The 25,007-nt window shown below is 40.5% G+C and overlaps 1 protein-coding gene across 2 annotated transcripts; it reads left to right on the forward strand.

Annotated features, from left to right (window-relative positions):
• Window positions 1-6,385: 6,385 nt before the first annotated feature.
• C1QTNF3 (C1q and TNF related 3) lies at window positions 6,386-24,055 on the forward strand. Of its 2 annotated transcripts, none has more exons than XM_042875348.1 (6): window positions 6,386-6,757; window positions 11,653-11,764; window positions 14,731-14,885; window positions 18,831-18,960; window positions 20,308-20,407; window positions 22,090-24,055. In XM_042875348.1, exons 1-6 carry the CDS (start codon window positions 6,470-6,472, stop codon window positions 22,247-22,249), a joined length of 945 nt encoding a protein of 314 aa, XP_042731282.1. In that variant the 5' UTR covers window positions 6,386-6,469; the 3' UTR covers window positions 22,250-24,055. The 2 variants fall into 2 exon arrangements, with proteins under 2 accessions (XP_042731282.1, XP_042731283.1); XM_042875349.1 differs by having other exon boundaries at window positions 6,386-6,553.
• Window positions 24,056-25,007: the final 952 nt, after the last annotated feature.

Genomic DNA, 25,007 nt, shown 5'->3' on the forward strand with positions numbered 1-25,007 from the left:
TGATATGAGATCATGTCACCAAAGCAACTCCTTTTAGAGACCATGGATGAATGTTGCACAGTTTATTCTTGGCCTCTCCTGGATACTGGGGCATGCTGAGAGCATTTTATCTTTATGCCTATCATTGTGCAGTCCAGAAGAAGAGTCTTGGGTAACAGTGGGCCTGAGACGTGCCTCAGCTTCCCATCCAAAAACAGCATACCTTATATGAACTGCTCACATCAGCTGCACATGTAGAACTCAAGCTGGGGATGCAATCAGAGAAGGATTTCTCACAAGATATTCCTTATTTCCTGTGGCGTGGTTAAAGTAATGAGCAGTTGTTCTTGTGGTATTTTAGCCGTTACATATTTGGTCCTGTCCAGAAAAGAGAATTGCAGAGAAGAGCACATTTCAGATAATAAATTTAAGCAATTTGAAACTTGAGAAAAAGGTGAATTAAGATAGAGCCAATGATTCAGGTTAGATCCCATTTAATCCAAACCAGGATATCCATTCCTGACAAAAATGTTGACCATGGCCATATTTTGGCACCATGTCTGTTTTCTCCCTGCCCCAGTTTCTTGGAAGTCGCTGTGCTCTGGCACTGCAATTAGAGACGTATAATTGATGAACTGCAGACTGGAAAAATCTTATCACACTGTATTATTTATTCCACCACTGGGGCCATATCACCACTGTGAAATCTATTTATTCAAGTTTGAAAGAGACTTGAATAAACCACCTGGTGATCCTGTCTGGGACTGCTGACAGTCTGATCCAGTTTGTCATGGATCCTTGGAAATGGCATTGACAGAGTGAAGGGATCTGTTTCACCAGTGCATATTTTGGAGCGAGGCTTTGCAATGGCAAGAGCTGTGCTGTGTAGTGGAGGATCACTCAGACTGTGGCTCTGCTCAGAGCCAGCAGCTCAGGCCCATGCTTCTGCCTGTTGCTGTTCACAGTGAATTTACTTACCACACTCATCTCAAAGCCAGCCTGAACCTACAAATTCTGCTCTGCCCCATGATTTGTGTGAACACATCAGCCACTGCCCCATCTCTGCAACACCAGGCTGCATCCTAAAATTGCTGAGGGAGAGCGCACAAAGCCATTTGGGTACATGTAGTACCAAGTCAACCGTGCTTTAGGATGCCTCATCTGTAATTTAAATCCAACTTTCCCGTGCTAATCACCCAGCAGACACTCAGAGGGGCTTTTGCTAGCACTGAGAAGAGCACTGCAAGTGTAGTGACAATCCCTGAAGCAGGAGACCTGGTCATACCACCAGCATTGTGGAGAATTTTTTTTCCCACCAGGCATTTTTGGTGCACTGAGGGCATGTGGACCTCCCTTTGTAAGAGCCCAAAATGCATTGAGTCCCAGGAAAGCCACAGCTTTGTGTCTCCCATGATCTGCACTTTTTAGGACATCCATCTGTGATGTTGGTGGCTTCCCTGACCTCTTAGGCTATATGGACAAAAATGCATGGAGGTTGGAAGGAGCCTTTTAAGACTCCAAGAAATCCAGTGATGTGCAAGGAGAGGCAGTTCAGGGCTGCCTCGCACATCTCCCTCAGGAAGCCCCCCTAGACTGCCCAAAAGGGTGATAGACATCAGCAGAGAGTAAGGACTCAGCCGTGGAAACCACCACAAGCTCTCAGATCACACTGAAAAGAAAATGCCAGTGTCAAACAAGGCAAAAGGAATTCCTGCCGGAAGTCAAACCTAGGGGAGATCCACAACTCTCCCAAACCCACCCACTTCAGATGAGGGTAGAAACCACTTAACACAGCTGGATCTGCCCACTTTCTTTCTCCAGCAGCTAGTGATAGGGAACCAGCCTAACAATACAAACTGTGTACAGCTTGTATGTGCCCAGACCAGGCGGTTCACTGCCACCATGCACACAGTTCAGTGGAACCAGCTTGCAGGAAAAGAATATGTTTAACCATGGAGAAGGTTTTCTTCATAGTCTGTGAGTGTGAGCCCTTTCTGGATGCACAGTGCCTGGAAACCTCATGACTCTGCTTTTGCCTGAATAACTCATGTCTGTGGGATTTGCCTAAATTCCAGCTGCTGACCAAAAGTCCTGTAGAAGTACAGAGCAGATCACAGAAGCCTTCCATGAAAATACCTCACTTGCTCCTGTGGGTTTGCAGTGGTCAGCACAAGAGGTGAGTAAAGGCTTCAAAGACATAATATGAAAAGCAACTGCATAGCTCATTGGCTCTTCAACTTCCATCCATGCTCCCAGGGGATGACACTCACAAATCCCATCTGAAAGCAAGTCTGTATTCTCCCTGCAGCCACGCTGAGTTCTGAGAGCTCTGCCCAGACCTTGAACATGGCCGATAGAGAAGTAAGCCAATGAATGGCACAGTGCCAGGCATTGCAGGCATTGTGCTTTGGTACTGGAGAGAGAAGCATTCACTTCTGTGTGTCTGCAGGAGCAGTGCCAGCCAGATGGAGAGAGCTGGCGGCCCAGCAGAGCAGGGCAAGGAGCACGCTGGGAATGAAGGAAATGGAGAGTTGTGATGGAGCCAGGAGTTCTGTGACAGTTGTGTATTATGGCAGCATGGAGCTGAGTGACCTTCATCCTGCCATCTGTGGAATGGCTCTGGCAATATGGCTCAGTGGAGATGACTTGTGACATAGCAGGTGCAGATTATCTCTGTGTCTAGTATAAAGGAGTTAGCACTGTAAATGAATGATTTCTAAATAAAGGAACAGTTAATGTTTAATCACAGATGCAACCCTGTCTCAGTCAGAGCAGGCTTTTGAAAAAAGAATGGTTTCACTTTGTTGCCTCTTGAAGTGGTGTCCCACAGTTTTACATAATAATCTCACTAAGAACCTACTTTCCCAGTGTCAATACAGGTAAGAGTAGTAACGGCCACCTTCTGCACGGAGCAGTGTTTTTCCTTGTGGAGAAGGTGGCAGCAGCTTTTGCCTATCAGTTCAGCTGATGTCTAATTATCTGACATACATAGATCCTATGTTCTTCCCTTCAAATTAAACTGCTGATGATTAGACAGAGGCAGATGCTGCTCTCAGAGAACCAAGTCAGCAGGGGAAAGGCAATTATGGTGACGCTTCAGCTTACGTAGAAAAGCCTGGGATGGTGAAGCTGGGTTCTCTATTCTTTTTTGGAATTCTTACAATGCACGCTGGCCCCACAGCTAAACACAGAACCCAACCTTGTAGTCTTTTTCTCATCTCCATATCAGTAGCATCTGTTCTTCTCATTGTGAAGCATTCTCAGTGTTTTATTCCAATAAAAAACAAATGCTATTTTGATGTCTTATTATTTTAGATTCTCCTCACACATTTGAACAAGTGTTTTTCACTACTTGGAGACCAGGAAGAATCAGTATCTTCATTTCTTTTTACTTCCAAGTTCAAAATTTCTGCCTGCAGACAGTGACTTTGTGGGTCAGATATTATTTGCTGAAGACACAGAGGAAAACAATGGGCAACAAAGCTTCTGCAGATGGGATTCTGAGCTTGAAAAAAGAAGAACAGAGGCTAAACTCCATCATTAATTTGGACCAAAAAATATGCATAGCATCAAACCACCAGAGCAGTGATGGACAGGAACCAGGTGGACTCTATTAGAAAGCAAAGAAGGGAATGTTTTCTAATAGCTGCCAAGAAACACGCTTGTTTCAGCTTTTGCATGAAATGATAGATGGGTTCTTTAAAGCCCAAATCTCTGCTTTTATTCCTCCTTGCTTTGGGACATGGGTGTAGTGCGTATTCATTACTCATACTGGAAACATTTGCCACAGGAAGCTCCTGGAACGGAGTTTGGAAAGCCATGAAAGCCCTAACGGCAGCTGAAAATATCAGTGCTGTCCCAGCACTTGCTGAATCAAATTATTGAATGCCAAGATAAATTAATGTTTGTCTCTGAGTCATTCTCATTTCTGAAGAGTTCAAGGTTTTCAAACTGCTTTCCTACCATGAAAGTCTTATCTCCTTGAAAAAGAAACCTCCTTCTGGTGGCACCATCTTCAAAAGTCTGGAATGGTGTTTAGAGAAGACTTGTTTAACTTTCCAGTAAATTCCTTTCCATTCTACGTTGCCTAGTTAAATAACTGAAATATTTGCAATTTTTTCAAATAGGGATTTTCAGTAGTCATAAAGCATAAGCTAAGGACCATATTCTGCAAGCCTATCTAGATAATTAATACACACTGAAGCAGGGCTCAAGGGCTAATCTGCAAAGTGTTTTTGGTGATCCTGAACATCTAGCTTTAGAATCCAAAACTTCATAGAGATTGAATTAAAATTCCTGTGATTGGAACTTCAAAATGAGTGAGATAAATGCAAAAGTATAAAGCCAGGAGACACACCTTCCAAACCTGTGAACTGAAATAACCATGAGCTGAGTGGAAGAGAAAATGAGGAAGAACTTCATTTGATGGCCTTCATTCCGGGCAGCCCTGAGTGACAGTCCTGTGCTGTCTGTAGTAGGTCTCTGCATGTCCATGGGGGCTGGCAATGCCTTTTTGGGGATCAGCACAGCCCCACACTCCTCTCTATGGATTGTTAAACAGCAAATAACAGAGGAGAGTGCTCAGGCATAGGTCAGTGCTGAGAGAGGCCAAGCACATGTCAGTGCTGACACCTCCCCAGAATTCGGTGAGGAAACTTCTGAGGTTCAGTAAGGGCAGGTTCTATACCTGGGGAGGAATGCCAGTAGTGTAGTGCAGGTTAGGGGTCGACCAGCTGGAGAGAGCTCTGCAGAGAATGACCTGAGGGTCCTGGTGGTGACAGGTTGCCCATGAGCCAGCAGTGTGCCCTCGTGCTCAGGAAGGCCAATGGTCTTCTGGGGCACATTTAAAAGAGTGTGACCAGCAGGTCCAGGGATGTGATCCTCCCCCTCTACTCTGCCCTGGTGAGGCCAAATCTGGAGTACTTGTACAGATCTGGGCTCCCCAGTTCAAGAAAGATGGGGAACTGCTGGAGAGAGTCCAGCAGAGTCCACAAAAATAATGAGGAGCCTGGAGCATCTCCTGCACAGGAAAGTGATGAGAGACCTGGGGCTGGTCAGCCTAGAGAAGAGTTGGAGGGGGGGTGTTGTCACTGTTCATAAATATATCTAGCAAACAGATATCAGGTGGATGGGTCCAGACTCTTGTTGGTAGTGCCCAGCAACAGGACAAGGGGCAGTGGGCACAAACTGGAACACAGGAAGTTCCACATGAACATTAGGAAGACGTTATTTACTGTGAGGGTGACAGAGCACTGGAAGAGGCTGCCCGGAGGGGTTGTGGAGTCTCCTTCTACGGAGAAATTCAGGACTCAACAGGATGCTTTGCTGTGCAATGGTCCAAATGCTAGGCAGTGTGCTTCACCTTGAGCAACTTCATTATGAGCCAGTCCATTGCCCCATGGGACTGACACATTCAGTGATGGTATTGTAGCTGCATTCTGGGGAAGTCTTCTCTAGGCCAGGATGCTACCTGCTCTCAGGAGGGTTGTGCGTGCATGTGTGCGGGCCTATGTATGTGTGCGTTTGCAGAACTTTACTCTGCAGCTGTCGCAGTTCTACTGGATTCTAGTGGGTGGTTGAAAACATTATAAAGGATATTATTATATACATATAATTTGATACATTTAGTCTGAAATAAGCCCCCAGTAAATTTATATTTACTTGGCAGAGAAGATATAAAATTTGGTTTGGCAGTTGATTTAGCAAAACACTGGAAACTCAAGGGAAAAAATACTGCCTGGCTGAGTGGGTTGAACTAATACTGAGAAATGGGTCTCTGCAAATCTGAATTCAACCCAGTTTTTCAGAGCTACTTATCCAGTCTGCTTCCACCATTGGCCAATTGACAGAAATTCAATATTTTTCTTTTAGTGAATGAAAAGCATAGTCAGAAACAGCCACTGGGTCAGAATCATATGCGAAAGCTCCTCTTGTGCTTTTGTTTCCTAATTGCTCTTGGAAGGATTTTTCAGACTGGGCTGACGCAGTTGTGTGTGTAAATTTCCTGGCAGAAGAGGAAGGTGACTGTGTCCAAAAGACATTTTAGAGTGTGAATTCACAGCTTTTCCATGTCTAATCAGGGAACGTAAACCATTAGCCACATGCTCTCCATTTCCATCACATTTTTTCACACTTAAACAGAAACATGCCAAAGAAAAGGTGCTACATTTTTTAATGCCCCCATGAACCATGGGAGTCCGTTAAATGCTGTGGCCATTTCCAGCATACAAATCAATTTTCCTTGTGGTGGTGAAGTGGTGAATAATGCCTGGTTTGTTTAAAGGAGCATGACTGATTCTGGATGAAGTATCCTGTCACTTTGGCATTTTCAGTTTTATTTATTACGCACAACAGTATAAAACCTGGTACTGGTCTCAGTGCCAGGCTTACGAGTGGGATAGCTGAAAGGACTACATAACTCCTGGTGCAGCTAAGAAACTCTCCTTCTGCAAGACTTTTGCTGGACTCCTGAGAAATTATTTTGAATAACATGGCAGAGAAGGATTTCATCAGTTGGCATCTGCTGGCTTTATTTTTTCTTCCATTTTGCCTGTGTCAAGATGAATACATGGAGGTGAGCAGAAGATCTTATAAACCAGTGGCCAAAGTATTGCAAAGTCACCACCAGACTGGCCACAAAGGTTCCAGAAGCAGGGAAATTTTGAAACAGCGGAGTCAACTTATAGAGTGGACTGTTGCTAATAGCTCTTCTACAGACCAAAATGTTCTGAGACCAGAGGTAGATGATGTAGAACTGACTACCTCAGATAGAGTCCAGGTACTCTGAATTAATCTTCTAAAGATAACTTTACAGCTAATGAGATTTATTTATTTTTTTTTAAGATTACTAATAATATATTTATGAAATGAATTTTATTACAGCTGTATAATGGTCTGTATTCTGCTGGGTTGCTTAATACAACTTTTAAATGAGCTGGGAGAGTCAACAGTGTATTTGGGGATGATGGTAATAACACAGATAGAAGCCCTCTTTGGCTGAAACTTCAGATAAAGCCTCTTAACCATTTCAAGCTGTTACTTGCTTAATATATTAAAGTTTCAGAATCAATCAACTGATTTGGCTTTGGAGGAAAATTAAAGAATTTCTAGAGGTATTTGCAAAGACTCGACTAGCAGAGAATGAAACTTGAAAATCATATTTGTCATATATTGAGACAAACATAACAAAATTCTGAGTAGTCAGAATTACAATTCAGAAGGAATGTTTGAAAAAAACCCACAGGTACTTGTGTCTGAGATCTGAGTAGCTTTAGTAATTACATATAACAACTTAGTTTTGATGGGAAAAAGATTTGGATTTGAATGAAACTTTTAAAATCAACTGCAGCAATTGCTTTTTAAACCGGGGGTGTTTTATGCCTTTTACATGGCAATTTGGATATTACAGTCATCAGCTTACAGCAAACTCAACAGTTTGATTATACATAAATACTGCAATCTACATTCAAAAGAAAAATCTGAAGGGTAGAAGCTTTTTCTAGCACAACAAAATGCTACTAAAAAAAAAATTCTGTTAATTGGTACTTTTTAGAAATAACAAGAATGTGAGTGTTTTGTTCTTATTACTGATACCAACGTTTGGTCCTGTACAGCTCACTTTTTCTCATTTGTGATTTAAAATTCTTTTAGATCAAACCATGATATTTTGAGTTCCAAAAACCATGGACAGACAGACAAGTGTTGAATAACAACCTACTCCTCAATCTGCTTCATGATAAACAGACAGGAAATTTGATTTTAACCCCATTTTAGGCTTAAGTGACTGAAGCACATCAGAATATGAGCATGAGTTTACTACACCACTATATGCCTTGTCTTTAAATTTTGTAGTTGCATTTCATATTTCCTGCACAGGAATTTTATGTTCTTCTAGTGCAATTGGTAAGAAAGACATTTGACCGTTGGTATGTTGAATGACATTTGCAACATACAAACAATGTAATCAGTAGGATATGTTGTACAATGAGTCAGTTGGCATGTGTGTGTTTGTCTTAAGTGCACAGAGAATTGTGCACTTGCATGCTATGGACTCTTTGTTGCTGGTAGTTAAAGACAGTTGCTAACAAAATATCAGATAAAGCAAGATTTAATGCAATATAATGATTTTTTAAAGGTAAAATTTTCCATCACAATAGATTCCACTGCTTCTGGGTGCATGTGTCTCTTGTACCAGAGTTTAGTATCTGTATGAAGTTGTTTTCTGCTAGAAGAAACTGTGACATTAAAATTGAGTCCAGCAAGTCTGAGCACAGCTGATGGCAGTCATTTACTTGCCAGCCTCCTCTCCAGGAAGCAATCTTTTGAAATGATGGAGAAATGATGCAACTTTTGGCTTACTGAAATGAAATGGAGTTCTAGCAGATATGTGACAGGGCTAATCCATCGTGGAGTGGATGCAATAGGTATTTTCAATCTTGAGACTCCAGGGGTTTCCAGGCAGAGGAGGAAAAAAGACGGAAAGGACATATTCTAACTTGAAACCTCTTCCTTCCCCAAGAACTGTTTGGCAGCTGCTGGAAACAACCAATCAGTGAAGTCAAAGGTTTCACTCCTAAGTCCCTACTTTCTTGATTATCTCAGCTGTGGCTGGAGAACTCTTGCTAAAGTATAGTAAAGATCCTGTTCCGTGATGTGGCATTGAAACAGTAGCATTTGCTTAAGAAGCCAGTTTCTGTACTTCCAGTAATTCATGAAAAATATGCTTTTCTGAAACATGAGAACTCAATGAATTGAGAGACTTTTCTCCTTTTTGAGACTGCTCCTTGAAAACCTCCAGGTACTATACAAGATACTGGTATTTTGCCTCAAATGCTGGTGTTTTTCTTACCTCATTGCTAGAGAAGTAGCACAGAGAACTCTGGTGCCCACACAGGCATGCTATTGTGTATTTGGAACAGGAGCCAAGAGCAGTGGCTGTACATTACTTGTCTCCTGCATTATCTTAGACAGCATAACAGAAACCCGTAAAATTAATCAGGAAGTAAAAAGAACTAAATCTCCAATTATGATCAGTTCATAAGTTTAAATTAAGGGAATTTTATAAACCATCTGCTGTCTAAAACTGCCTTCTACATACAAAACTGTAGGAAAATCAGCAAATATCCCTGCTATCACTGTTTCCAGCTTTCTATCTGTTTTAGGTTAGTGATGTAGCAGATACATTTCAAAAGCCTCTAAATCATATTTATGTTCTGAAAGCAATGCCAAAGATTCATTGTGCTGCAAAATTTATGTGGAAATGGCTGCGTAGGACACCTCTGGCAAGTAAGCTGTAATTAACCTCTATGTCCCACTTGAGTGTACTTTTACATTAGGCACAGGCTTTTCTTTGAACTGTAGCTTTCATTTAGTTCTCTGATTTCAGAGATTTAAAAAGTATCCTCAAAATTCATTGTTCTTGGCAGTTGATTGTGAACATTTTTTTCCTCCTAGTCAAAGAATTAGTAAAGTTAATAAATCAGTACTTCTTTATGGCTTGCATAAGTGTTTATTTATAAGTCAGTGGGACTGCCCAAGCATAACTAGACTGGCAGAACTTGCCTTTCTGCACATGTAATAACCTGTTGAGTCTTTGGAGAGATGATGTCAAAACAGGCTTTGGCTGTGACCAGCACTATTGTCTATTTCACAATAACACTGCTGGTAATCTAATACCATTTGGTCAGAATTTCAGTGCATTGTGTAATGTAACAAATCTTACCTGTGCAGAGACACTCACATGCCTGAAGTGAGGCTTTCTGACACATGTATTTCATTTTGGGGAGCTTGTGATTTCACATAGCAATAAGACACAGTTGTAACTATTTGGATATTTCTAGGCTGATCACAATTATTTGCACTTGGCAGATGTCTATATGGTTGGCTTTTTCATTTAACTTGAATATCAAGCACTATCAAAGAAAAAGCTGGAGATTTTGCTGTCAGCCAAACACTTTATTCTGATGGTGCAAAATGTTTGCACAGTTCCCATCCTCTCAACTACCCTTCGAGGACTGAAAATGAGTTGAAAGCAGTCACTTCTCGCATATTCAGAAATGTTTGATCATTGTGCCTGGTGATTATCTGTTCTATTCTTCATAAGAGCTAGGAGAGATACAGGCTCTCCAGGAACAGACAGTCAAACAGGTAGAACTCATTTTTCTCATACTGCATAGACTTTACCCAGAATAAAAGTGAAAAAGCAAAGTGTTGACCAACATTATATAAATCCAAAGCCCTTTTGTCCACTGCAATTATTAACATTTCTATAAGTCTGTGAATAATGAGTATATTTATCTGCTGAGCTGTCAGATTAGCCTCTATTCCCATGAGAGCTCCACTGGCAGTGGTTCCAGCTATGGAGGGCACATGTCTGTGGCAAGCAATATTTTGGTGGCATGAAAGGTAACTTTCTGTATCAGTGACATAAATTTTAAAGCCTCTTGAAATTAATGAATTTTGAGTATGAATTCAGGGGGGTTTCTTAAATGCTTTCAAAACATGGACATAAAACTTCAGTATTTCAAATCCAGCTGGTGACATTGAGGGCAGAAATACAGCATATCTGTATGATCATTTGGCAGTTCTCATCTCACCAGAGGCTAATTGGCTGTTAGACCAATAGATCTGCATTAAGCAAGTCATTAGACGATGACAGAGAGGAATGGAATGGAAAGAAAGCAAAGGAAGTGAAAAGGAAGACAAACAGTAGAATACTGAGAGAAAAGGTGCAGTTGGAATTACCGCCCTCTAGAATTTAAGAACTGCACATTTGTGACTCTGGATAGTAGCAAAGAATTGTTAAGAAAAAGCAACAAAACAGGAAGAATGAAGATGTAGAGAAATAAAATCCAGGACATCTGCCTCAGCTGAGCCATCAGAAGCTTTGTGACCACTAAATCACTACAATGAAAACTAACCAGGATTGAATGAGACTCCATAGAAATAAATACAGCAGGGTGCAATTAAAGAGTACTGAAATAAAGCTGTTATCAAACTACTATTACAGAAACTGAGCTGTGTATATTTAACCTATTAGTTTATTTATATTGCTGTATTACTTTTATCATACAAAGTGGTTAGAGACAAGCATCCACAACTGCTAATAATCAAATGCCATTGATACCAGGTGTTGCAGTCACTTCAAATTTTTGTCTCATAGCTTGGTAACTCTTTAGGTTCCCCAACTTAAATACCTGGCAAATACACAAGACTGAGGACTTTAAGAGTTGTGTATTTTTAATGTCTTTCTAGCAGTCTGACCCAATTTCCTTAATGCTTAGCAGAGGATCATAGCTGATGGCCAACTGAAATCCCTTTTTTCTTACCACTTGTTGCCTAAAGTCCTGTTTGTCAATAAAGGTCAGCTGAAACGTGGGATCAGCAAAAAGTAGTATTGATGCCTAACTGAAATATTAATCTAGCTTTCATCACTTGGTATTATCTTATTTTCAAAACCCCCATTACTTGACATAACTTTTTTTTTTTCTCCCTTAAATCTTTTGAAAATAACATGTTTGGAGAGAACCCAAGTATAGCAGATTTCAGTCCAGATAAGCATTTTAAAAAGCAGCATATATGCAGAGTCTACATAATGAAGAGCCTGTGTCTGACATGCACATGATCAATTTACTCCATGAATGAGTTATTTAAAGCTTATTTTTGTGCCCTTAGCCCCCCCAGACTGGACCACAGAATCCAGACTGTAGCTCCTGCTGCCGCGGTGACTTTGGAGTTCGACTCTACCAAGGGCCCCCAGGACCTCCTGGACCCCCTGGGATGCCAGGTAACGATGCACTTTAATGGATTTTTGAGCAACCTAATTTTAGGCTATAAATTTCAGGTTAGTCTGCGGAGTACTACAGAATGATCCAAATTCGTATCAGGGGATGGATTTGGAAGCAAGCTTTTCTATAATTTCCTGAGGGGACAGACTCTAAAGATTTTTCTAGTGAAAAAACATTTGATAATAAAATTCAGCTTTCACAAATTCATGTTGAAAGCAATTTCATTGCATTTCTAGGCCAAATTATTTTTTCTCCTTAAAGTAGCATGAAGCTTCCATTAAAGCTGGAACAACTTATTTCCTGGAGTTGATTATTGTTTTCACTCTGACTATCCTGTAATGCTATTTTGTCCTGTATTCAGGAGATGTTTTCATCAGGCATACTGCTAGCCAAATTTCTACAGAGACACACATACCCCTATTCTTTCACTGAAACTTCTTCATTTCTTTCTTGCTTGTTTTATTTTTCCATAATAAAAAGTAATTTTTTTAAGGCAAAATATGCACACAGAAGAACATGGTACACAATAAGAATTTATAGTTTCATCTAGAAAAAAAAGAAGGGCCCATAAAAGGAAAAAGATAGCTGTATGTTGGTCTATGTTCATTACAGAAGCTACTGAGGGTAGGGATTTGAAAATTACCATCCCTAAAGCAGATAGATAACATTAATGAAATGATGAAACCTCTTATGCGTTTTGTATCAGTTGAAAGCAAACTTCTTAGGAGCAGCACACGATTTTTTATTACACCACACTTTCAAGGCTGCCAGCTGAAATTTTGAGACGCAGCCCAGTCCACCGTTGCCTTTTCCTCATATGAATGTGTAACTCAGACACACTCTCTTTCTACCAAAGGATGCCAGAATTGTAAGGCCCATCGTATCCCTCTGCAGTTTGGAATTTCTCTATTTCCTTCAACTGCTGCATTTCCTATCACTGCACACTTAAGCTGAAGGGCAACAGCTGTTTTTCTCTTGGTTGAATCAAGTATTGTTTGTACACTTCTGTTCTGAGCTGTTAGAGAAGTGATTCTCTTGTTACACAAAGGATCAATCTTGTAATTTGGAGGAGTTATTGATTTCCCAAACAAAAATTGCTTCTATTCTTCTGTCATTCAGACGTTGTATTTGAAGTCGTTTTCCTAATACAACAACTTTGAAGAATCACTTACTCAGATTTGCTCTCAACAACACCATTCTTGAAAATTCCTAACTAAAGTGACTAATTAGAAAACAAGCAGAGTGACAAAGAACATAATTTAAATTCAGGTAGATCATTGATGACACTAATTAATCCTCTGAGTAATTAACTGAAAGATCAAGCTCTTGCTTTAGGCAGGCATAATAATTACTCTGTTATCTTGACCAATTTTAAAAATTTGTCAGATGCATAGACGCTTGGTCAGTAATTTCTTCAGTAAACAAGAGGAAGTAATACAGCAGATGCAGAAATGCATTTGTTGTAATGACCCCTATTATAAGAAGCCCTCTCAGAAAAGCTTCACTGAAACACTGTCTTCAAGCCTAGGAACAAGCAACCAACCTGTTAAGGCCAACCAGCACACCAAGAACACAGCTCCTCCAATTTTCAGCACAGATGGGCCAGTTTGTAGCTAGTTTAAAGTTACACAACAAGTGTTACCTTAAGCTTTAAAATTTTAAAGACAGCAAAATGTCTTTCAAAACTATCTTATCCTAGCCTAGTCAACTTGAATTAATAGGAAACATTTTTACAAGACAAGAAAAATAAGACTGAAAATGCAGACTACCTAATACATGTCAGCCAACAGTGGCCTTCACTTTACCCCAGCCTCGTGTCCTATGAGGTCTTCTCCTTGGACATCTTCCCTGCAAGGCAACTGACCTGAGACATCTGCAGTTAATAAAGCAATAACAAGATAACATGGTGATTAACTCTTAAACACCAATGTATATCGGTGTTCTGTATTTACGGTGGAAGGAAGGGATGCCATTCAGAGGGACCTCGACAGGCTGGAGGGCTGGGCTTGGGTGAACCTGATGAGGTTCAACACGGCAAAGTGCAAGGTTTTGCATTTGGGCTGGAAGAACCCCCGGCACCTGTACAGGCTGGGAGGAGTGGTCCTTGAGAGCAGCTCGGCAGAGAAGGACCTGAGGGTCCTGATGGACGAGAGACTGAACATGAGCCAGCAGTGCGCTCTGGCAGCTCGAAAGGCAAATGGGATCCTGGGCTCCATCAGGAGAGGGGTGGCCAGCAGGGACAGGGAGGTGATTGTCCCTCTCTACTCGGCTCTTGTGAGGCCCCATCTGGAGTACTGTGTCCAGGTGTGGAGCCCTCAGTACAAGAAAGACATTGAGATTTTGGAAAGGGTCCAGAGGAGGGCAACTAAGATGATCAGGGGGCTGGAGCACCTCCACTGTGAGGACAGGCTGAGGGAGTTGGGCTTGTTCAGCCTGGAGAAGAGAAGGCTGCGGGGTGACCTCATTGCAGCCTATCAATACCTGAAGGGAACCTACACCCATGAGGGGAGTAAACTCTTCAAAAGGGCTGATAACAGCAGGACTAGGGGAAATGGTTTTAAGTTGAAGGAGGGAAGATTTAGGTTGGATGTTAGGGGGAAGTTCTTCACTAGGAGAGTGGTTAGGCCCTGGAACGGGCTGCCCAGGGAGGTTGTGGATGCCCCGTCCTTGGACGTGTTCAAGGCCAGGTTGGACGGGGTCCTGGGCAACCTGATCTGAATGTGTATGTTTGGTGGCCCTGCTAGGCAGGGGGGTTGGAACTACATGAGCCTTGAGGTCCCTTCCAACACGGATGATTCTGTGATTCTGTGTGATTCTGTGATATCCTTCTGGAAAATGCTCATCTTTATCCAACGGTACTGAAAAGTGCATGTGTTGCAAACTGCTAAAAAAGGACCCAGATACAGTATCTGTTAACGTGCATGAAGTGACTGAAGTTATAACAGGAAGGTCCATTTCTTTCAAGGAAATCATGGAAACAATGGCAATAATGGAGCAACTGGCCAGGAAGGAGCCAAGGGTGAGAAAGGAGACAAAGGAGATATGGGACCAAGGGGAGAGCGCGGCCATCATGGACCCAAAGGCGAGAAGGGTTACCCTGGGATCCCTCCAGAGCTACAGGTACAAAACATCTGCTTCACGTTTGCTGCACTGGAGATTAGTACAGGACACCTGAGAAGGAGATCCACCTGTAAAAGAACACAGTGAAAGGCAGATGTAGCATTTGTCATGATTGACAGATATGCTCCACCAGATCTTCCTGGAAAAGAAAATCAGCAAAGTTTACCCATTTTAGACTAAGAATTCATGAAAGTAACAGCAAGAAATATGGCTCCCTATTACAGCAGTAATGCAGTATCTGGGTGAGTAAAGGTGAATAACAAGGATGAACATTTTTTCTATTAAGCTCCATTATATTACATAGCTCTCTGCTTCCTAGAGAAAAGAGCAAAGGAGTTACTTAGACTAATGCTCCTTAAGTCAGTTAGGCCTTGTGAGACTCACAGAAGTATATATATTCAAATCATCCAAATACTGGGTCAAAACCTTTGAACTCGGAACAGAGCCCTCTTGTTTCGAAAAATACCATTCAGCAGAATGGTATTCATCACAGCATTCATCTGTGTTTTCCAATGGTTCAATATCCTGTGTATGCTGAGATGCATGTGGGCTCTGTTAGGTATGAGCCATCCAAAATTCAGAGAAGCATTAAAAACTGAGTTCAAGTTTGAGCTGATAAGCTCTGCTGAGGGAGGGACATATTTGTATTCATTATTATTATTATTATTATTTTTACCTAGTCTTCTAGCATTTAGATTAGAGTTCATTCATTCCACCAGGAATGTGGTAGGTGGTGGAGAGCTCACATACTTGTACCTGCAGTACAGCAGAGTCATGACGGTGTGATTGGGATTGTCTGGTCTGCAGAAGACTCAGGAGAGAACTCATAGCTCTTTACAACTAGCTGAAAGGAGGTTGTGACGAGGTGGGGGGTCAGCTGCTGCCCCCAAGTAACTAGGGAGACAGGACTAGAGTGAATGGCCTCAAGTTGCACCTGGGGACGTTCAGGTTGTATAGCAGGAAGGATTTCTTCTCTAAAAGAGTGGTGGGCTGCCCACGGAGGTATTTCAGTCACCATCCCTGGAAGTGTTCAAGAAACGTTTAGAGAAGGTTTACTGGGGAAATACTGGTGGTAGGAGGATGGTTGGACTAGGTGATCTTGGATGTCTTGTCCAACCTTGATGATATGATTCTATGATTCTAATCCTGTTCTTAAGGCAATCAAAAGTGAATGAGACTTGGATATCTAAGATCCTTGCTTACAGCTGAAAATGGATTCTAAGAGTTGTCCACACTGTACACTACAGTGTAAAGATACATGATCAGTTCATCAGCAGTAGCAGTAAACTTGAGTACGTCTGTGGAGTGGCATAGGTACTAAAGGCAAGATTTGGGTGTGTGGAAAAGCCTTGGGATTAGAGTCTCCAGCTGCCACTGTGGTGGCATCTGTAGGTCTTATGTCAGATCAGCCAGTCTCACAAGGGGGAGTCCTAAAGCACTTCATACGGCTCTAAATGCATTTGTGTGAGCCATTGATTATGGTTGGACTTAGATCCAGATTGAGGAACCTACTTATGCAGGGAGCATCTAAACTCCCTTTATAATTATTGGGGACTTACATTATTGTTGGGGAATTATTATTGAGAACAACTCAACTTCATCTAACAGTCATTGCTGTTTTGGGGCATATGGTTCTTCAGATTTAAGGAGCCTATAGATAAAATCTCCAGCAATTACAAGACAGTTTACATCCTTGCTCACATGTACATACTCAAATGGAAGTGTCTTAGTCTTGAGCTGATTCATACCCCCAAACTCTGTTCACCGCTGAAGGTACAAAATTGGGATAAAGCAAATGTACAGAAAAATTAATTCCACTTATAAATCCTCTGACTTTGGGCAAAACTGAAGTTCTGATCTACTTGAAAATCTACTTGAAAAGGTTTTAACTGAAATGTGTTTTTCCAAATAAAAGTCATTCATATCTGTTTTACAACCTCATTAAGATTATGCAAATTAACAGCAGAATCACTAGTATAACCAACCTGTGCAATGTGGGAAAATGACTTCAGATTTCTTGGTGTTATTTATACTTGAATTCTCAGCCCTAGGTTGCAGAAAGATGGGATAATTGACAAAAGAAAATAGTGAAAATGAAAACAGTTTCCAAAACTAATAGACATTTGTAATACAGCATAATTATCTTAGCAATCTTTAAAAAGCAAGTGGAATTAACATTATAGCTGAATATCTTTGAAAACATATTTGTTGCAGTTATGTTCAACATAGATCATTTTGCAATATTAAGATGAGCTATCAGTATTTTTTCTTATATAAGACAGTGGTAGTAATTTAGTTATAAATTGAATAATGAAATGGCTTGAATAACAAAGACTCAGATTGCAATAACTGTTTTAAGGCAGAAGTTATTCACTCTTTGATAGATGTGCTTAAAAATTCTTTATAGAGTAGAGTACATAATTTCTTGTTAACATCATGCTTAAGAACGCTGGAGAGAGGAGAGGAAGAGTAAAAAGACTTCTGAATACAATGCTGGTTTAAGTACAGAGTTACTTTGAAAGACTTGCATTTCACAATGAGACACAGAGAAAGGACATTTTTTTCAGCTGTTCTGATCAGCCCAGAAAAGTACCTTGGGGTTAGAGAGAGAGTGAAATGGAATCTGAACAAAGAGTAATAAATTCCATTTACAGCCATTACAGCTGCTTTGCTTTAACATAGAATGAACTTTGATGTGAACCTGGCTGAGAAGCAAGAACGTAACCGTTTACTGTCAGAGAAAATGTACCTGTATAAGGATAAAGAAAATCAGCCCAAGCTTTCAGCTCACACCTGGAGGTCCTTATATTTCTGAGAAAATGGCTAATGATTTCCATTGTTGGATCAGAACTGGCATCTGATTTCGCCTCATTTCTCATTTGGATTTGAAATCAAAAGTTTTGGGTGTTGGTTTTTTTTTTGTTGTTGTTCTTTGTTTTGTTGGTTTTTTTTTTTTTCTTGTTTTTTAATAACTGTTTATCTGGAATCTCATTAAAAATTGGTTATTGTAGGGAGCACTTAACAACTGTAATTGAACACTCTTCTTCTAATTTTTCTTCAGAGAGAAATTAAGAGAGAGGAATAAAGTGTCCGTTGAGTCACCATATGACTTTCCAGCATGCAGATGCTGCAATTCTGCCTGTATTCTTTCTACTGACAATCAGGTGGGGGATTATAGACTGACAAAAGAGATAGCCCTCTGCCCCCCCATGCAACACATGGGTTGTACCTTGGTATCTTACTGAAGTAATTTGAATTGTCCAATGTGGGAGGTTTTACACTGCTTCCTAAGAAAAAAACATTCACAGCCTATATACCTCCCTGCAAAAAGTGAGAACCACAGTTCTCAATTTCTTCTTTTGATATTTACCATCCTCTGTTGTCATGACTGAGGAATATGGGGCAAGAGAGGAAAAGTGCTTATTATTGAATCCCAGCCACCAAACTTCTAGAAGATCTCTAGTAAAAATGCCTAATTTAACTTTGAAGGTAGTTAGCAAGTAACAATCGTGTACGGATTCTACCAAGATTGTTTATTTAACATATTCCATTTAAAGCAATATCCAGCTTAAGTACATTTGGGAGCATATAAAAACCAGTTAATTCACATTTATCTAAAACATCATACCAGTTGATTATTGCATCATTCTAGAGAGACTTGAAGGTAAATAAAATCTAAAACTAAGGTTCTGCCCTGCAAACACTTGCCCATACACTTACCTTTGCAGTCATGAATAGTCCAATTGAATCTAAGAAAGCTAGTACTCTTCCAGCTTCCTTCAATGGGAGTTTTGTTGGTGAAGTTTAATGGCCTTGGAACAGGCCCTAGAAGAACATCTCTGTCAGGAAAATAAACAGACTGCAAATCCAGGAAAAAATAATGTAGCTGATTCCTCGACACATGTACATTTAATGAATGATTGACTAAGAAGTACTTTTTTCCAGGTTGCATTCATGGCTTCCATGGCTACTCACTTCAGCAACCAGAACAGTGGGATCATCTTCAGTAGTGTTGAAACTAATGTTGGGAATTTCTTTGATGTAATGACTGGGAGATTTGGTGCTCCAGTGAATGGTGAGTATTTGCCAAACAAAAGACTGTAATTCTCAGACCTCGGGGGAAAAGCATGGTCAGTAACAGTGAGAAAACAGTACTGAGTTAGCACAAGATCAGACTCACTCTGGAAAGTGATTACCACCTGCTTTCAGGAAAATGAAACTGGAAACTGAGTAAGTCAACAGAAGGCTTGCCAGCCATCAAGAGGAGATGGAGGAGGGAGAACAATAGTAAGTGAAGACTAAGACCATCTTCCTCCATCTGGCCTTTCTCACCCTTTTATTCATCTACTTACAGTTATGACACTTAATGTTACATTTAATGGAAGTCAGGCCCTCCAAGGTTGCTGTGCCACTTGTCTTACTGGCGCTTAGAAGCATAGGTGGTTTTCCTGCCAACTGCTTTTTTAATACAATATTAAGGTTAGTATTATATATAATAATATTATTAATAATAAGGTATATTATTATTATTATTATAAGGTATATTATATATAATATATTTTATATATATATATATATATATATATACATATATACATATATATATATACAATAATATTATGGTTAGTATATAGAACCATAAAAACCTGAGTTGGAAGGGACCCATAAGGATCATTCAATACAACTCCTAGCTCTACAAAGAATCACTCAAAAATGTGTGTGGAAATTAATAAACTTTGACCTGTTCAACAACTTTGATGCATGCTGCAAGCTCCCCAATGTAGGGCCGATGCTACCAAACTACAGTTCAAGCAAAAGAAGGTAGGCCTCCCTCCTGCAGGCATTTTGTAAAGCTTGTGATATGTAACAGAGCTGCTCTAGTAATATTGTTGGTACCTTTCAGAAATGAAATAGCTCAGAATGATGATAGAGAGGGACCTGCTGTGCAAGCAGAAAAAGTAGTGCATTGCACAGGATGCATTACAACCAGGAGAGCAGCAGTGAGTGCTGTTACAATTGCTCATGCCCTGAGTGGTCCTGGTGGCGTGCTGGCTACCTGATGGCCTCCAAGACTGAGCCCTTTCAGGAGTAGGCAGGAACATGAAAACAAGGAAAAGAATGGGAAAGAAAAATCACTACACTCAGCATTTGGGAAATTTCACTTTCAGTCAGATGGAAGGGATGGGCAGTCCATCTGTGTTCAAGTAAAGTCATTCTTTTGGAACAGGACATGGCTTAACCCCCAACACATGTAGAACAAAAATGAACCAGGTTTTGGTTTCGCTGCAAGCAGAGCAAAATGCCCACTGAAAAAGCTGAAGTAATTTTGGTCTCAGCTGCTTTTTTTTTTTTCCTAAGCAAGAAGTAGTCTGTAGAGTGGCTACTTCCCTCTATGAAGAAAATACTTTGGTAATCATTTCAGGGGTGTATTTCTTCACCTTCAATATGATGAAACATGAAGATGTGGAGGAAGTGTATGTGTACCTGATGCATAATGGCAACACAGTATTCAGCTTGTATAGGTAAGTAGACGACTGTGACATTTTCTCAGCATAACACAGTTGCATCGATGTGAATACATGCTCACATTTCAAAACACAAACTTGTTCTTTTTTGAAGAAATATCACAGGGTGAGATAACAAACTAAGGAAAAATATTACATTTTGCCCTCCTCAACTTGCAAATTTACACAGCATCTGTCCCTGAGACAAGGCTGGAAAATGATCCTTAATCAGAAGTTCCTCACTGCTAAGGGAAAATGAATTCTCACTGCAAGTCAGATTGGAGTCTACTGGTAGAATACTATCATTCTGCTAAAACATATCTTCACCCTCTTTTTTTTTTTTCTTTCACTGAAAGTGTGTAATGAAATGTTCAGCAATAAAAATAGTCTTATGGAAGGGTAAGGGAAAGCACTTTACTTTAAAGGTGGAGAGCAGTAGTGAAGACAAGTAAGAAGCAAGGGTGTTCCATTTACTGGCTTTGTTAACATTAATACAATTTGAACAAAAATTTTCTAAGCTGTATATATTTCTTGAAGATTCATGAAGAATAAGATTCACTTTTAACTTAATATCTTCTATATTGACCAGGTCAAGAAGCTTATTGCCAAGAGGACAGGTGCAAAAAAAGTGTTTGAAAAAATGTTATTTGATTAATATCAATAAGAAGTCTGGAGACAAAATCCAGTTTATCTCTGAAACCTGATACAGCATACACAAAAGCTTAGACTCGGCACAATGCATTTCAGGCACTTACAATGAGAGCAGCTCTACTTAAGCTGTCTAGACTTCTTCAATGGCCAGTAACAAAGGCCAACCAAAGGGTACTTAGAATCATAGAATTGCTCAGGTTGGAAAAGACCTTAAAGATCATCAAGTCCAACCACAACCTAACCATACTATCCTAATTAACAATCCTCTTCTAAATCATGTCCCTGAGCACCACATCCAAATGGTTTTTAAACACATGCAGGGATGGTGACTCAACCACCTTCCTGGGGAGCCTATTCCAGTGCTTGTAAAGAAGTGTTTCCTGATATCCAAACTAAAACTCCCCTGGCACAACTTGAGACCATGTTCCTGCATCCTTCTCCCCTTGTACTTCGTTCCCAGCAGATCTTCTCTGCAAAACAAAAAGCACCCTATTATTTCCCTAAAGCACTGAATCTAGAAAAGGCAAAGGGTGGGGGAAAGAGAACCAACAATCAAAGGAATAGTTGGGTTAGCCCACATTAAACGCATCTGTGTTTCAACAAAAGTCCTCAAAGTGATTTGAGTACCCTGTCTACCCGCTGCCTTGCAAGAAGTACAGAGAACCAGCTCACATGAGACTTCCGACCTTGAGGCATTTAAATTTGATTGTGATGAATCGCATGGAAAGAGAGATCATCTAAGAAAATTTAGTGTTGCAAAGGGTGAGGATAAGTTTATTTTAAATAGTAAAAACTCATAACCTATGAAGGAAAAATACGTAATTTAAACCTTCAGAATTCCAGAATTTTTGAAAGAAATGATGAAATTAGGTAAGGTGCAATGTTTGACTTAGAGATCAAATGCAAAATAAATAAATAAATAAACCTCCAAAAGTTCAATAGTGGCAAGTCTTAATGTGCTTCCTTGGATTAACTTTTTTTTTTTTTTAATTGTTTCCTTGATCATTGCCGACAAAGAAAAACTGACTTGTTAAAATGTTCATCCTCAGCTATGAATCAAAAGGGAAGGCGGACACCTCAGGAAACAGCGCCGTGCTGAAACTTGCCAAGGGAGATGAAGTTTGGCTGCGGATGGGAAATGGAGCCCTCCATGGGGACCACCAACGTTTCTCCACCTTTGCTGGGTTTCTTCTTTTTGAAACCAAGTAAAGAAGAAAACAGCCAAATAGCTGTTTATGTGAAGAAGCTTCTTCTTGGAACTGCATTTCTTTTCTGGACCGTGGAACTGTATAGGTCAGGAAGGCTTGTTTTGATGCAGTGCATTGCTATTCCCGTATCAGAGATGAGCTGGATACATTGGGTAGTTAACACAATTTTTATTGCTCTCTTCTTCAAAGAGAAAAACAAAGGCAAAGTAGTTTCAGTAATTTAGAGAGCAGTTTGCTCAATAAAGCCAATTTTGTCTGTAAATATACTTAACTAAAGTATATACCAGGAATTGAGAAATTGATACTTTCTTTTTTTTTTTTTTTTTTTTTTTTTTTGAATAGTGTGTTCATTTAAACTTGCATGGAACCAGGCCAGAATGAATTATATGTAGGCTCAGCTGAGACCAATTTTAAAGGAAGACATTTTTACTGGACTAGAATGAACTTTACACATAAAAAAAAAACCATGAAAATAAAGAGGTCCAGGATTCAGCTTTATTCCATTCCCATCTCAAACCTCTGAAGATGCCTATGATGTCAGTTTTCACAGATTTTTAGTTTGTATTTATGCTTGCTTGCTCTCTCCAAAACACAAAGAAAAAAAAAGAGCGGCAGTAATTTCAGCCTTTGTAGCAACTTGACACTTAGGTAATTCAGTCTGCAGAGAGCAGGGAACTGGACAGGGGACCTGCCATGTTTCCTCCTGGCCTTTAAATTGATGAAACCTGATGTAACGAATGCAAGCTGTCAAAACAGAGAGGAGTTGGGACATGTCAACAGCACAGAGAAACATATGAACTATGGAGTTTGGGGATCTTTCAGAAGGATGTATATTTTAATATAGCATATTTACTTAAAAGTGAAGATGATATAGTTTTCTTACCAGCCTTCCTAGAGCCAGTATTTCAGGAAAAGACACTGCAGCCTGGAAAAGCTGTAGCAACCTAGTTCAATATTTAGCTGGTGAAAGCAAACACTGGCTGGCTCAGCAGTTCTTACCATAGTAAATCGGGTCATTCTTCAGCATTAACATTTACACCAGTTTTTCAAAATCCGAGTACCTGAAATCCTGCCTTACTATTTTCTTTTTGTCAGATTCAACAAGAAATATACTAAAGAAATACAGAAGTTTGAATGCATCTTGTGCACATTCTGGCTCTCCACCATGAACTAATGAAATACAGATTATATTTCAACAGGGTAAAGACAACAGTACCTGTCATTAATATGTAGCAAGCAGGCAGGGTTAGGACAACGTTTATTTGAAATTCTCTTATACTAAATAAAGATACCATTATTGGTACAACAGAGAAAGTGAATAAAATCTGCTCTATGAATTTCTATGTCCTTGTATTATTTCTAGAATATGGAAATCACACCTTATGATGAATAGTGCATGTTGATACTTGATGACTGTGATTTGCGATTTTTTAGGTTTATGCAGCAACCACTGAAAATATTCATCTTAACGAATATTCATCTTAAAGTCATCTCTGATGACTTTGATTCTCTCATGAATTTGGGATGGGTTTGTACCAGGTACATTTTAAAACCCAAGACCATGTTATTATGATAAGTATCTTAGTAAGATTCTGGCATGCCTTCAATTTTAAACCTACCAATCAGGTGTTCAGATAACGCTGTTCTTCTGAAACAAATACACAAGCTGTAAGAGGTGTATGGCATCACAAGTTAATGTTCAAAGTAAGAAAAACCTTGGAAAAATTATTCTGTGTAGGTGTTAGCAATGTTTGCTTACTTTGTAAAACATACATTTACCCAATAAAGGTTAGTAGTCATAAAACTACAATGGTTTGTTCACATCTGTATTTTCTATTACATATCTGAAACCAGCTAAAGAATTTCACCATTTGAAGACAATAGAGATATATGCACAATATATATTTGTTAAGCATTAATTTTGCTACTAAATTGGAGAAAGCCAATACTGCTGCAGAGACCAGCTTCAGGGCAGGGATGCAAGAAAGAAGGAAGCAAAAAAGGCCGTCTAAAAGCTCCTTTTAGGGCTTTTTTGAACCAGCAAAAGCATGGTGCCGGTGCTGGGAGGGGCAGCAGCTGGCAGCTTGTGGGCGGGCTGCTGAGACAGCAGGGGTGGAGCCGGCACCGCTCACTCTTATCTCTGTGATTAAGGTTGACTCTTCTTTTCTGTCAGGCTATAAGCAGCCGCCGGGAGGGCAGGAGCTAGCCCGCCTAACGTGCCCGGTGGAAAAAGGGTGTTGCTGCCCACTGCTAACTGGTGTGGGAGGTGGGTCTTTTGGCAGGACACGTCAGCGTTCTTGTCCTTGCTCAGGTGACCGCTCTCCCACTCGCTGACCTGGAGACTGTAAGATCAAACATGGTCTCTACCAGACGGCGGGCATGCTCCAAGAAGACTGTTGCGACCCAGACGGAGGGACTGCCCAGAACTGCGGCGGTCCAAGTCTCTGGCTGCAGGGAGTGCCTGAGTCTGCTGCTGCCGGGGGACGATGGGAGGGATGCCACCTGCATGAGGTGCGAGCAGGTGGATGAGCTGCTCAGCCTTGTGGTGGAGCTTAGGGAGGAGGTGGAGGGGTTAAGATCCATTAGGGACTGTGAGAGGGAGATAGACGGGTGGTGTAACTCTCTGCGAGAAACAAGCAGAGATTGCAACCCTCAGCCTGTAGTGGACTCTCTCCCTTGCCGTAGTCAAACCGAGAGAGCTGACTTGAGAGGAGAGGAGGAATGGCAGCACATCCCACCTCAGCGACGCAGGCGGTGCC

The sequence above is a fragment of the Lagopus leucura genome, unplaced genomic scaffold (assembly GCF_019238085.1).
Source record: "Lagopus leucura isolate 7727_CA_CO unplaced genomic scaffold, USGS_WTPT01 Super-Scaffold_100014, whole genome shotgun sequence".
NCBI classification, from domain to species: domain Eukaryota; kingdom Metazoa; phylum Chordata; class Aves; order Galliformes; family Phasianidae; genus Lagopus; species Lagopus leucura.

Bases quoted from the DNA above. Each gene is read 5' to 3' on its own strand.
- C1QTNF3 (XM_042875348.1), top strand. From the start codon at position 6,470: ATGGCAGAGAAGGATTTCATCAGTTGGCATCTGCTGGCTTTATTTTTT. The intron at 6,758-11,652 runs GTACTCTGAATT...TTGTGCCCTTAG, and splicing joins CTACCTCAGATAGAGTCCAG to CCCCCCCAGACTGGACCACA. The intron at 18,961-20,307 runs GTGAGTATTTGC...TAATCATTTCAG, and splicing joins ATTTGGTGCTCCAGTGAATG to GGGTGTATTTCTTCACCTTC.